This window comes from Arachis hypogaea, chromosome 19 (genome assembly GCF_003086295.3).
Source record: "Arachis hypogaea cultivar Tifrunner chromosome 19, arahy.Tifrunner.gnm2.J5K5, whole genome shotgun sequence".
NCBI classification, from domain to species: domain Eukaryota; kingdom Viridiplantae; phylum Streptophyta; class Magnoliopsida; order Fabales; family Fabaceae; genus Arachis; species Arachis hypogaea.
The window spans coordinates 140,834,571-140,849,877 of NC_092054.1; the positions used below are offsets into that span (position 1 = coordinate 140,834,571).

General features: G+C 31.7%; 1 protein-coding gene across 1 annotated transcript; it reads right to left on the reverse strand.

Moving 5' to 3' along the window:
- Positions 1-316: 316 nt before the first annotated feature.
- On the reverse strand, positions 317-5,327 carry LOC112777450 (GABA transporter 1). Its single transcript, XM_025821821.3, has 7 exons — positions 4,586-5,327; positions 4,270-4,500; positions 3,666-3,763; positions 3,368-3,554; positions 3,118-3,248; positions 2,550-2,786; positions 317-832 (listed from the first exon to the last, which is right to left on the reverse strand). The coding sequence occupies exons 1-7, from the start codon at positions 4,722-4,724 to the stop codon at positions 452-454; spliced, it is 1,404 nt and encodes a 467-aa protein (XP_025677606.1). The 5' UTR covers positions 4,725-5,327; the 3' UTR covers positions 317-451.
- Between the last annotated feature and the right edge of the window lie 9,980 nt (positions 5,328-15,307).

The following is a 15,307-nucleotide window of genomic DNA, read 5'->3' on the forward strand; positions in this document are numbered from 1 at the left end:
GTACGGTTGGATCTCTATGTCATTGTCCGACCCCTTCAAAGAAGTCGGACTTATCGTGAAGTCTACCTTTATTAGTGGACCTTTTTGCGTTATTGGGTGTGGCCTTTATCTGTTGAATCAGGATAGGAACAGTTTTATAACATCAGCAAGATAAATTTTTTAAGAAACTTTAATATGTTCAGTTTATTAAAAATATAAAACTATATATTTTCAATAAATTGTTCTTAAGGAGTATCTTAAGACCAAATAATAGAAAAATGCTAGTTCTATCACTGCCTTTGTGAATTGCAAATGATCATGAAAGTGATCCCAAAGATTGAAAAAAAGAATTGCTCGATTTGAGATTCACTATAATAGAATAGAATTACAATCACAATCACTAATATCTATGCACGTATATAATGTAATGTAATGCCTCACACTAAAATATATATATTGCTACAAATTCTATTTACCTATCAGCAAATAAATGATATGTATTTGCATCAAGCACTATTGCTCTAATTGATGCAATGCCCCCTATTACAACCAAAATTGAGGATGCTACTGCAATCAATGTGTTCCCCCAAAACATTATGCTTTTCTTTGAGGGCTTAAATGTCAAATTGAAGAATACCATGGGCAAAATAAAATCAAGAGGAATGAACCCAAATGCACCAAACAAGGCCATTATATCTGCAAAGAATGGCAACATTGCTGCTAACACTGTTGCTGCTGCCACTGATACTGACCTTAGAACCACCCTTGGTACAACATTTCTAACTGAAAATTGTCCAAATTTCGGGTCTCCAAATGTTGCTTCAAATATTTCATTTGTTGGTTGCAGATAAACCTGTAATATTATAACCATTGTAGCTGTATTCATCAGCAAATGAAATTTTGTACTTTGCAGAATAAATGCATTTTCTCTGTAAAAATTAAAGAAATTACTTGTTTTTTATGTTTGCCTTTTTCATATAAATTTAGAGTAAACACTTTTGGTCCTTAACAAATTTTTATTTTCTAAAAATTTTTAAAAATTACTCCCGTTGAAAAGATGGTTTCTTTTCTCGCTTTCAATTAATTTTTTAATGTGTGTTTGATAAATAAGTTTTTGATAAATTTTGTTATAGGATATTTAAGTCTTTAAAAAATACACTCTAAGACAAGTTTATCTCTTTTAAACAACAGAACTAATTTGTCCTAGGGAAATAGTTGTCTAATAATAAAAATTTGAGTAATTACTCAAATTAGTTCCCAAGAATTTTAAAAGAGGATATTTTAGTCCTCAAGAAAAATTAATACACAGATCAATCCCCAATGTTTTACTCTTACAGATAAATCAGTCTCCAGTATATTTTCTGGCAGAGTAATTATCCAAATCATTCTCTAAGAATTTTAAAAGCAGTCATTTTAGTCCCTAAGAAAAATTAATACACAAATTAATCTTCAACGTTTTTCTCTGTCAAACATAACCGTCCTCTGTCCATTTTACTTTTACTATATGTCAATGTTTATTATTATTAGTTTAGCTTTGTGCATGTGAACCATGACACTAGCATATTGATATACTATTTTCTTTGGAAACAAGTAAGGTGAACAATGATGTTTTGAAATCCAAATTAAAATATTTTCTTTTAATACAAACATGCTTTTTAAAATAGAATATCTTTCGATTATATTAAATACAAAAATATCAAATAGTTTTAACTTTGAATTTTTTGTAGAATAATCTATTATTATTATTATTATTATTATTATTATTATTATTATTATTATTATTATTATTATTATTATATATATATATTATTTTATACAAAAACTCTTTTTATATTATAAATACATACATAAGAATTTAATAAATAAATTTATTATTACTTTTGTCCAAAAATAAAAAAAATTATAGTACAGTCTTATTGTGTAATTTTTATGTTATTTACTTTTTTTATAGACGGAAGACTATTATGTCTGACGAAAAAAACATTGAGAGATTGATCTGTGTATTAATTTTTTTGGGACTAAAATGTCCGTTATTAAAATTTTTAGAGAATAATTTGGGTAATTACTCTAGCAGAAAATGAACTGAGGACTGATTTGTCTGTCGGAGTAAAATTTTAAAGATGTTTTTGTGAATTAAAATTTTTTGAGATTAACATGTCGGCTTTTAAAATTTTTGGAAACTGATTTGGATAATTACTTTAAAAATTTATTCGAAGTGTCGAATTTAAAATTCTTTGAATATCAATTTGAGTGTTTATTCATAAATTCATGCTTCTTTATATATCTATATTTTTTATATTGAAACAATTACCAAAGTAGGTCCGAGTTAAAGTTGCAAAATTGATAAATAAACAATAGTGTAAATTAGAATGAATTCCTCAGAACTAGACAATATTATGCTTGATATTCCTTTGATCTCTTTGGAATTTAGGCTATATCACACTAAATATGTGAGTACTTTTCCAAAAATCCTAAAGTCCTATATAAAAATGACACTAATATGCTCTCTAATAATGGTAATGTATGCATGACATATGAAGGGAATATATATACCAAGAATGTGTTCTTACCGCAGTCATTGGCATCACTTGAACAAGGATTAATATATTAGTCATCAAGAAAAACCATTTGGGCAGCAAAGGATTATTCTCTTGATCAAAGAAGTTCTGAAGAATTGTTGCACTAGCTTTATTGCCGAATGCCCAATAACCTGAGATGGCAACACCGAAAAAGGTGGCGCCTATAACAGAGTAACACACACATAGTCCTTTCAGCATTTTCCCCTTCACAGGAGGTGCCACAGTTGCCTGCAAATTGAAAAAAATAAAAGAAAAATGTATTTAATTTAGCGACCTATCTCGACACATAAAGATATCGGAGCTCCGATTAAGAGTTCATCGCTGGACAATGAATTGCTGCATGCCAACGAGTGAATTAACTATTCGACCAAATCATATTAGTTTGAGAAGATTAATTCGTGATTTGTAAAATAGAAGATTCTAATATGGTCCCAATCTTCTAACTGGGGAGGCCTAAAAGTATTATTATGAGGCGGTGTTTGGCATTATAAATGAAGGTAAAGGAGAGAATGAAGGGAACTTTTGATTTGACATTCTCAACTAAATAGTAAATACTAACCTGAATTTCTGGAATGATTCCACAAGCATATGCTGTAGCAATGATTGAAATACCATTGAAGACACCAAATAATTGATCAGCATTAGAACCCTTTACAGAATAATGCCTAGGAATTGCATGCTTTGAGTGACCTGTGGTAGATACAAGCAATAACAACACATCAAGTGGATTACAAGTTTCTGCTTATGCATGCTTCCAATCTCCACATTTTTGTGTGATTTTCACTTTCTTTTCAATCCTTTTATCTTACCAATGTATATAGATCCCACAGTGACACATGCAGCATAAGTCACACTTAGGATAAGAGAAAGCAAATTAAGGTGTCTGAGGGAGTGGAATGATGGAAGCTGAGCCAAAATGAGTGTTACAACCCCACATATAATGATGAATTGGTAAAGCTTCATTGGTCCATCTGGATTGTAGAGCTGGTAAATGAACTGCAAAAATAATATAAATGCCAAACTTTTTAGTGATTCTTCTCTGAAAGCACCTAAGAATTTTGCATAAATTAAACAGAAAAAATGAGTCTCTTTGAGTAAAACAAGTACTTTGAGGCTCTTTCCTCCAACTAGAGGACCACCAATGACTGTTCCAAAGCATAAGAGAAACTGAAGAGGACCAACATAGTACTTAGCCCATCCAGGTCCTGCCAAACACACATTTAGGTAAATCTAATTTAAGTAAAATTTACAACATCATATTTAATAATAAATGAAATGTGAATCAGCACAATATCTCACATACCAGAAATACATGTAATAATTTAAGTAAAATTTACAACATCATATTTAAAACAATTTTAGCTTCCAGTGGTTATCCTCCAAAGTCAAAAGTACACTAGCTGTTAAGAAATTTACTATTTGGAAATTGATTGCATAGCTATAAGTTTGAAGCCTTTTCTTCAAATGAGATAGCTTATCCATTTGGAAAATCAAAAGTGCTTTTTTATTTTCTTTTTTTTCCAAAAGAAAATCACTTTCCTAGAAGCAACACAATTCCTTCCAGCTCATAAAACACGTAGAGCATATTTTGAATTGAGCATTAAAGTTCCACATTCCATTCAATTAAAGGTGGACAAAACCACATCAAAAGTTGGAGTTTCTCACAAGAATTAAGAGAAAATGAAATCAAAGAGACATAGTAAATATTCACCTAAGATGTCTCTAGCCATGTCTCTGAATCTAAGCTGGCGATGACCAAGTTGAGCATGATGTTCCAAAACCACAGATAAAAGATTGTATGAATAGAAAGTGGTTAAAGCTGCAAGTGTGAGCCATAGAACTCCACCAACCCAACCCAACAACGTGAATGAGTATGGAAGAGTAAGAATAACAGGTCCCACTATTGATGTTGTCAAATGGTACCCACAGTGCAACCATGATCCTGCATAACACCAGATAACACTCTCATTAAAAACAAGACTTAATTATAATAATCCTAAAATCAATGAAATTAATTAATTAATTACCTTTAGATTTGAGAACAAACTTAGCTCCAGCATCAAGTTCCTTATTGGCTTCTGCATCTAACATCTCCATTGATGGGGTTGTGGGTTGGTTCATCACAAATCCCTTCTCACTATCACTTGTATCAACTGTTCCCATCATTGCTCTTATTATAATTATGCTTCTGCACAGAGGTTTGTTTCTTTCTTTCTCTGCAGCCAATATTCTAAAGATTCAAATAACGAATAATAACAATCATCATATCATTGTTATATTATTATATATATATGTGTATGAATTGTGATGATGGCATGAACATGGAAATTAAAAAGAAAGAAGATAAAGAATGGAGGCTCAAGTTGACATGAATTTTGAAAGAGACCCAAATTAGTTTAGGTTCAGATACATTATTGACTGAACAATATTAAAAGTGAATGGTCAAAGAAATAAAACTACACTATTGGAAACTATCTTGGACTCATATTCATATATTTTGAATTTTATATGGGACAAACACATACATGCCAACAACTTGCCACATGATTGTTTTTGTTTTCAGATAAACTATTACATCACATATTAGATATTTATTTTGTGTGCTTATTTTTCTCGTATATCAAAATTGATTTATTATTTTATTGTTAATAAAATTATTGTTAGATATAAAAAGTCTAAATAATAGATTTATTATTTTTATTTAGCGAGTGTTGGAAATTTCTTGGTATTATTATGAGGTTGGTTAGTATGAGAAATTAACAAATGATCAAAGTGGCTCACTGTCTGATCCAAATATGAATATTGAAGTCAAATTTAATCAGCTGTATATTTAATTTAACATATGCTAAATTCTTTGTACGTTTGTTAGAAAAGTTGACCAGTTCCAGCCTGTCTGTTCATGGACCCATTTTTTTTTTTCAACACTTCTAATTTAAAATAGAATAATAAAGGAGCCAAGAGGTAAAATTTGTTTGAAGATGGGTGAAATCTCCGAAAATGAAGACTATGGATATTTTTGGAAATATGGTAAAAAAAGCAGAAATTGTGTTTTAAATTAACAATTAGGAGAGTGAATTATCTTATTTAATTTTTATTTTTTTAAAAATGTAATTCGCCGAAAATGACTTTTTTTTAATTCTAAAATATATATTTTACCGAAAGTAAATTGACAGGATGAAATTAATTCAAATAAATGTTCAAATAAACTATATCTACATAAATAATAAAATTACATTTTTATGTAATTTAATTCACATGTAATCATATTGAAATGGAAATGTGGAACCTAGATACAAGTGATTAAATTGTTCTGACTTCTGACAACTTCATTTTATTGCACGGATCAGGTGTGTAGGGATTGGATTTGATGACTACTATATGCGCCAAATATTTATATAATTATTAGAAGAAGATTTGGTATTAACAATAATTAAAATCCATTTTACATTTTTAATTTTTTACTACTGCAGAATGCATATTGTAATTGTACATAGCGTTTGCGCATTTAGTTAAGTTGACCAAATGACCATTACCCTGGATGTATGGTCAACGGTTATTGATGATTGTTTGTCATGATGAGATTAGGGTCGTATTTCCGTGTCTGATTATTAAAAAATTAACGAAATTCGGATTCAGCGATGGCATGTTTACTTTATAAATATTTATAGAAAATTAATTAACAGGTAAGGAAGATTCCTTGCTTATTTTGTTGCTTTTGCTTTTCCTTTTGTCATTAATAAAAAATAAAAAAAAAAGTTAATTCTTCCCCTTAAACAAAATCCGAAACGTTGCAAAAGCAAAGTATTTTCTACAAATGCATAATTTTTTAATTAAACTATAAATTTAGTTAAATAGACAATGAAAGGTGCAATTAAAGGTGTACGTTGCTATCTTTAAGTGTAAATAAGGTAAATAATGAACTGTATTTCAAGTTTATTAAACATAAAAAAATATTCTAACCTAATTATTTATTTTTACTCTTAATTACATCTTTCACTTTTTACTTTTTTTTATTATCCTATTTTTATCGTAGCCACTCTCCACTCCACTCCCCTATCACGTCGTCAACATCACCAATAACGCGAGACCTCAATGCTGTAATAAAAAAAATATCTATGTACAATAAAAAAGAATATTCGCAAAAATTTATAGTAAAAAACATCCATCAAACCTAAAAAAAAAAACATTCAACTCCATAAGAGTTTAATTCTCATACCAATAACGATTAAAAATATCCAATTAACCCAAAAAAAAAAACCATAATAAAAAACATAAGTTAAACTAAAATCCTAAGATGAGAAGGAAAAAACCAGGTCACCAAGGAGAGGAGATGCGGTTGATCGGCCGGGATACACGTCTAGGTGGAGGTTGCTGCGTTATCGGTGGTTGTTGCGATGGGGTAGGAAGCCGTGATGGCAGTAGTGTGCGGCAGTGGCTGTGATGTGTGAGGACGATGTCACGCTGTTGGACGGTGGTGGGCGATGGTATTGCTTCCAGGGAGCACAGACGAGAAGAAGACCAGCATCTTCGTCCGGAACGCAAGACGCAACGTAGGAGAGAAAAGAACGAACAATAGGGGATAGAGGATGGAGTGTTAGCGATCGGCGGCGCCACGGGGATCGCGAGGTAGCAGCAGCAGCGGCACGGGGATAGACAGCAACAGCGGCGTCACGCGCGAACAGACGCGCACCTCGTGTCATAGCTCCCTCCGGCAGCAATGGTGCACTGTGGAGGTGGAGCGGCGTAGGTCTAAACGGCGGAAGGTTGGTGCGATGAAAGGGAAGGGGACGTGGTGTGAAGGTGTGTTTAGAGGAGGTTACGTTGTCTAATCTTAATTATTTAAATTCAAAAATCTAATTATTCTTAATTAATTAAAAATTTGATTTGTGAAATTAATTTAACATTTTCTTAACTTGTTTACGTTGTTCAGTATGAGCGTTGTCCCCCTATACTTTCTCTTAAACTATTTATAAACTTAATTTATTATTAAAATTTAAAGGATGATACTAGGGATAAGTATTATTTTGGTCCCTAAAATTTAGGGTCGAAATTCGAAATCATCCTTAACTTTTTTCTTGTTTAAAATAAAAACATTACATTTAGTATTAAAATCATCTTTTTAAACACAATAATTTCTTAAATAACAGGAATACCCTTTTGTCACTACACAACACCACTATCTCCCTCTTCATAGTCATGAGTCACCACCATTAACAATATCACAAATTCAATAATGCTATACTTCAAATCTTTCAAGGATAGAGAGAGAGAGTCTATCTTCATAAATCATTGAACCCTAATTTAAAATCATTGAACCTTAATGTGAAATTATTGAATATTCTAATTTAAAATCTATGAACCCTAACTTCAAAAAATTAGGAACCTAAGCCCTAACTTACGTGTGATAGTAGGGGTAGTGGAGCTGTGTGGTGGTGATGGCAGTGATCATAGATAATGGTGACACTACACAGAAAAATTGCGATGGCAAGGTGTCATAGAGGTGGCGACGAGTGACAACACATAAGCGTGGATAGGGAGGGGAGGGGAGGTGCAGACGGTAATGCCAAAAACGTAAGGTGAGTCACTGATAGTGTGACAAGGGAGAAGACAGAGAACCAAACTGCATTGTCAGTAGTGTGACAGGAGAGAAGACGGAGAGCCAAACTACGTGGAAGGAGCTGACGGAAGAGAGAGAGGAAGAAACTAAGGTGGGAGTAGCTCTAGCGGCAAAGGATGCTAACCTAGAAGGGGGTGAAAATGGAAGAAGAAGGTAAGAAGTAAGGTTATCAATCTCGCGAGTTTAAGTAAACTCGTAGAGTTGACCTAAACTCGTACAAGTTTACTTGTTATGGTTCTTTTAATATATATATACACACACACACACTCAAATCTTGCCATTTAAAATTAACAATTTCAACCTTAAAGCACATAATAAACGAATATAATATACAACATAGACAATCAAAGCATCATACAATACATAACTAAAAAAAATATACAACAAATTAACAATTAAATATTCTAATAAACTAAAACTGAAATTCTCTAGTATTTTCATATTTTGAATAATAATTACTTTACTTGTTTACCATTGTCTTGGACATCAGTCCCATGCTTCCATCATCTATCACTTCTATTTCTACTTGTATTTTTTTCCTAAAAATAAGAGGAGCACCAGTAATTAATGATGTTGTCCTTAAACAACATTCTCAGATATTTTGTCCTAATGTTCTTAAATCAACAACATCAAATAATCAAATTTCTAATACACACAACCATGAAACATAATTTAAATAAACTATTAACATTTAATAGTGTAAACTATAAATTATATAATATTTTTTGTCTATTAGTGCATTTCATGTTCACTAGACACTTTTTTTATCTCGTGATTTAGAGCTTCTTCCTCTAATAAATTTTAATAAGATAGACCTATGTGATTTTGATATATTTGCTAGTTACCTAAACTTATAAGTCCTTTTGTTTGCATTGTTCTAATATTAGTTTAACACTATAAAATTTAAAAAGAAAAGTTACCTGAAGTCTGAAAGTCTAAAATTCAAAAGGCTGGACTGTAGTTTGAATTTGGGGTGTAGGAAGCTATAAACTTGTTGGGTGCTACTACTAATTAGAGACCCGAATCAAGAGCTAGAGACGTCGACGCCAATGCAAGTACCCAACAATGGTGAAAAATGAGGGCACGAAGTAGAGTAAAGATGCAATCTACAGAGCAGAGATGGAGGCACGAAGTAAAGCAGAGCAAAGAGCTAGAGAGTCAGAGACCTATAGATAAAGGCATGAACTCGAGTAGAGGAAGGATAAGCAGGCAAACAGCGGAGAATGGTTGCGAATGGTGAATGACAGCGGCATAGAGCATTAGCGCAGAGAGAGAGAGAGAGAGAGAGAGAGAGAGAGAGAGAGAGAGAGAGAGAGAGAGAGAGAGAGAGAGAGAGAGAGAGAGAGAGAGAGAGAGAGAGAGAGAGAGAGAGAGAGAGAGAGAGAGAGAGAGAGAGAGAGAGAGGAGTGTAACCCTAAGACTTATGCCATTTTTTTTGGACAAAATGAGAGTACATATCATACTCACTAATCTGTTTTTGGACTTGTCAGTTTGACTAAGTTTGAGCGAGTCCAACTGAGTCTAGTTGAATTTACTCAAAGTTGAGTTTGAGTCCAAATCAACTCGATTTCACTACTTAAATTCGTAAATTCGTACGAGTTTACTAATTAACTCGCGAGTTTGACATTAATAGTAAAATGAAAAGAAGGAAGGAGGATAAAAAGAACTAGAAAAGGGTAATTTTTTTTAATTATCAAATTTTATAAAGGATAAATTTGTTAAATAAATAATTATTAAAGATCATTTTAAATTAAAAAAAATCAAAATTAATTTTAATTTTAATCTCAAACTTGAAGAACTAAAGTAGTGCTTATGCCCGCAAGAGTAAGGAATTAAGTAATTTTTTCAAAGATTTTGAGTTGTATATTCGAAACATACATAGCTTTTTATTTTGCCCCTTGACTAACACAAGAAAGGTACCGGCCAAAGTCATGAATGAATCCAATTGGGTCTTAGACAAATTAATTAAATGAAAAAATTTGTACAAAATTTTGTTGGTGCAGTTTCCATCTATGTCGGCTGCAAATAACCCAAATACGACGTTGTTTTCTCATTGAAAAATATTATGTCTACATATTAATATGGATATTCTTATAGTACCTTAGCTTATTATATGGTAAGGTATAAATCTCATTTGAAATAGATTTACATTAATAATAAATAGAGAATAAATTGACATGATGACCACGATAATTATACGTATACATATAATATGTGCTATATCAAGTTTAATCATAATAATTCTAATTCACAATACCATATTTTTTATTTTAGTTATTTTCACCTACCTTAAAGAAATTTAAACTTAAAAAATTGATTACAAAATAATGTTTATGAGATATTGTATTCTATATTAATTTATATATAGTGTAATTGTTTTGTTGTATATTGTAATTAATATTGTGTGGAAATATAAAGATAAAAAATATCATTAAATATTGCATTTAAATGTGAAAATAGATAATAGATATTATTATAAATAAAAAAATTATATTGCAATTCATTTCTTATCTTTTCCCTTTTTGCGGAGGTATTCCAAATTATATCCAATTAATTAAACATTAACCTAATAAACCTAAAGCAGTCTATATTACACATTTGAAAAGTCAGGCCACTATTTATTAGACACAACAAAAGTTTGACTTTACAAATGAGTATATATTGGACAAAATAAAATAAAATGGATATTGATAACTATATATCTTCCATGTCACCAAAATTATTCCCGTATGCTTCATGGTTTTATACTTTTATGTGATTTCTGGAACTCCGACTCTCTCTCTCTCTCTCTCTCTCTATATATATATATATTCGTCATTCGTTTGATAAAAAAGGCAAAAGCCATAAATACATTCCAATAAATAGATGAATCTGATTTTTCTTTTAAACCCCATTTGTCATTTTTGTGGAATAATATGGTTTCCTTTCATTCTTTTGACCTAACTGTGTTCCCTAATAAGAATGGTTTATACTACCTTTTTTAAAGATATATTCGTTTTTAATTAGTTGTATCTGACTATCTTCCCAATTGAAGTTGAAAGGAATTTTGTTCAGTTGCAACCACCCAACAAAATCTCCAAAAATGAAAGTATTGGAGAAAAAAAAAAAATCATATTAGTAGTTGCAAATTGACAAACCAATTACTTAACCTAGGATGATTCTAATTCTTGACATTTAGTGCGATGCTTATGCAACATATTTTGTAGTTATATTATCTAGAATTATCAAATTTTGTCTTGTGAGAAGAAGGCTAAGTTAGAAAGTTCTAAGGAAATGGGAAAAAGAGGTCTACAAAGAACAAAAGTGCTTATGTACATACATTGATGGATATAGACCCAAAAAAGTGCTTTGTAATGGTGAGATTCTTATGTTAAAAATGCTGACTAATTGCACATTGGATAAATATTTAGTATCTCCAATAGTGATGTGTTCAGTGCTGGTATTGTTCATAGAATCTATGTTTTTTTATAAGGTGATAATTTATATGTAATTATTTTTATGTGAAGTGATAGTTTTTTTTTTTTTCGATTTTTAGTTGGGTTGCTTAATTATAAATGGAGAATAAAGAATAAGAGCTCAACAAAATAGATAAGTTGAGTTAGCTATCAAAACAATAGCTACATCCTAACAAAAGGCTCGCCAAAACACCTAACACAAACAAAAACCAAATAAAAAACGCCATCCTACTTGAGTAAGACTAGAGACTGAAGCCCAAAAAAAAAAAAAAAAAAAAAAACCAAAACACCTTATCAAAACACCATAGCACTAATACTAACTCTTTAAAAAATACCCTACACATATTACTCTTTATAAACGAAACTAGCCCTAATTTTGCACCTCTCTGCCTTCTTTTAGTTCTTTTTCCTGATTGTATTGTCAACCATATTGATATTTTCTTTCTATGCATAAATGATTTACTATAGCTTTTTTATCACTACACTTTAAACCTAGTTGAAAGTCCACATTTCAGGGTTTTTCTTGCTTTTTCCTCTAAGTCATCTATATCACTGTTATCACTTGTTATAGGGTCATTTTTTTCTCATCTCTCTGAATCTTGCATACTTTTCTTCTTCTTTATCTCGTACTTTTCTCTTGTTTCTTTTTTATACTTTTTCTTTTTAATAGATGTGTGGCCGCTTCCCTATATTTTGTGAGATCTTCTCTTTTTCTTTCCTTAGTTTTGCTTCCATCATTTTTTGAAATTGTTTTTTCTACTTTAATCACCTTTTTATTATTGGATTTTTCACTTAACTTCTTGCTTTCTTCCATTCTAGCTTGTGCCTGATTTTTCTCAATAATATCTTTAAAATCAAACAAAAATAGAGGTCCTAAAAAAGATTCGTCTTCTTTATCCATATTAACTTCTTTCTTACCTCTTGTAAGCCCATTTTTATCTCTTTTATTACTTCTTCAGGAGTTTCCATAATCACGGATGCACTTAGTTGATATTAAACTTTCCGTAAAGATTAGGTTCTCCATCACTTGTAAGTCGAGAATATCTCGTCTCTCCATCTACTTGTCTACCTCTCTATGAGTCAATAAAGGATCTTCGTATATAACATCTATTTTATTGTTCTTAGTTGAGAATAGTTAGATGTTAATTTAATCAAATATGTCAAATCATCTAACAATTTTTAACTATTAACTTCACATGAAGTTAAATACATACAAATTTTCACTTTTTTACAATCACACAAATTATAATAAAAACTAGGGGTGACAAGCAGGGAAGCCTGCCCCGCCTTGCCTAATGAGGCGGTCCTGAAAACTCACCCCGCCCCGTCTAACAGTGGGCTGGCGGGCCAAGCCCACCAAATCTTTTTTTTATTATTAAGTATTAAATAATATATATAATTTCATAACTATTTTATAAATTTATAATTTCTAAAGACATAAAAAAAATTATAATTTTTAAATTCACAAACATTAAAGTCTTTATAAATATAAATATGTAATAATCATAATCATAAATCAAGTTTTTTGAAACAAAATAATAAAACCAACATTATCCAAAGTAAAATAAATATTATTCAAAACATATCATTAAACATTTTCTATAAATTTAGAACATAATCAATCAAATATAAAACATAATTCAAAACACTAAATTAGAACATCTTTAAAAAAATTCTGAGTCCAGCAGAAAAGTCTGCCCTGCTCCACCAAAATCTACAGTTTAAGCGGTGCGAGTTAGACGAACTTTTAATATATGATGGTCTCAATTTTTCAATCCAACCTACCTATTTTGGCGAATTACGCGAACTGACCCGATGAATTTAGTCTCGTTTGCCGCCCGAATAAAAACCCCAGCACAGAAATCACAAGAACATGCATCCTTAAGCTTAATCTCATATATCTCCAATTAGAGCTTTGCCACCAAATACTTCTACTATCTCTAACATCATAACTTGTATCTCAAATAATATTTACCAGCTACAAAGAATCTATGTCCAACTTAAAAGATTCAGAGAAAGAGAAGAAAAAAAAGAACATAGTAAGCTCAGCTCTCTGAGAAAGAGCAGTGATAGGTTTGAAAAGAAAAGACTTGTAATGAGAGTGTAATCAAGTTTCATTTTATTTTTGGAATTACACACTTGTTAAGCCAAGTTTGCTATATATATATATACATGGCTAGTGACTATTAAAGCTCAATACTTATCAAGAAGGACACTAGTCACTAATTGAGAAAGACAGCAATACAAAGAAAGACAACAATGCAGTTTTACACACAGCTCTTGTACACTATTACTCTCTATCCTTAATATCCCCCCTCAAACTGAGGTATGGGTTCTGAAATACTCTCAGTTTGCGCTTATACCTATTAAATAGGTGTTGTGACAGTGGTTTTGTTAAGCAATCTGCAATCTGATCAGAAGAGGGAATATGCACAATATAAAGAGATTTCTGGTTAACTAGGTCCCTTAGAAAATGCAGATCTAGCTCCAGATGCTTACATCTGCTATGAAGTATAGGATTTGCAGCAAGAAGACACGCACTCTGATTATCACAGTAGATAGTAGGCACCATGGTTTGAGGTATCCGAAGCTCTAGTAGAAGCTGTTGTATGGACATAATTTCTGTTTGAGCTGCACACATAGCCCTGTATTCTGCCTCTGTGCTACTTCTACTCACTTTAGTTTGTTTGTTGCTCTTCCAAGATATAGGGTTGTTCCCAAGATATACACAGAATCCAGAGATAGACTTTCTATCCTCCAAATCCCCTCCCCAATCTGCAACTGCAAACGAGAAAATTCGAAGATCAGCGGCTTTCGTGAACACAATCCCATGATCCAACGTACCTTGCAAGTATCTGAGGATTCTTTTTACACTTTTCCAATGTAGCAAAGTTGGACCGTGCACAAATTGGGACACACGATTAACAGCAAATGTGATATCAGGCCTTGTCATAGTGAGATACTGCAGTGCACCCACTATAGACCTATATTGTGTTGGATTTTCAAACGGTTCTGAATCATTGGAGAAGAGTTTGACATCTGTAGCCATTGGTGTAGGTAATGGTTTAGAATTCTGCATTCCTGCCTTTAGAAGCAACTCTCTTGTGTATCTGGCCTGAGAGAGCATCATGTCACCATGAGGGAGATAAGTTGCCTCTAAGCCTAAGAAATAGTTAAACCTGCCAAGATCTTTCAGCGGAAAAACTCTGTTCAATTGAGATATCAATAGTTCAATTTCTTTTGAATTATTGCCCGTTACAATAATGTCATCTACATATACTAATAAATAGATTACATGTGACTGATTATGTTTGATGAACAATGAAATGTCTGATTTTGTATTCTTAAAACCAAATTGGAACAAGGTATCTTCCAATGTCTTGAACCAAGCTCTAGGAGCTTGTTTCAAGCCATAGATTGCTTTATTTAGTTTGCAAACTAAATGACTATTGGTACTAACATATCCTTGTGGTTGGGCCATAAAGACATTCTCTTCCAATCTGCCATTCAAAAAAGCATTATCAAAGTCAAATTGTCTTAATGGCCAACCTAAGAAAATTGCAATAGTTAGAATAACTCTCACTGTGGTTGGTCTAATAACTAGGGAATAGATTTGCTCGTAGTCCCCTCCTTTTGATGAAAACCTTTACCTACCAACCTTGCTTTATACCTGAGTA

What these genes read in the sequence shown, in the direction of transcription:
- LOC112777450 (XM_025821821.3), bottom strand. Translation starts at nt 4,724, where the DNA reads ATGATGGGAACAGTTGATACAAGTGATAGTGAGAAGGGATTTGTGATG. An exon ending in GAATCATTCCAGAAATTCAG is followed by an intron (nt 2,787 to 3,117) that starts GTTAGTATTTAC and finishes TTCAATTTGCAG; the next exon opens with GCAACTGTGGCACCTCCTGT. An exon ending in AAGTGATGCCAATGACTGCG is followed by an intron (nt 833 to 2,549) that starts GTAAGAACACAT and finishes ATAATATTACAG; the next exon opens with GTTTATCTGCAACCAACAAA.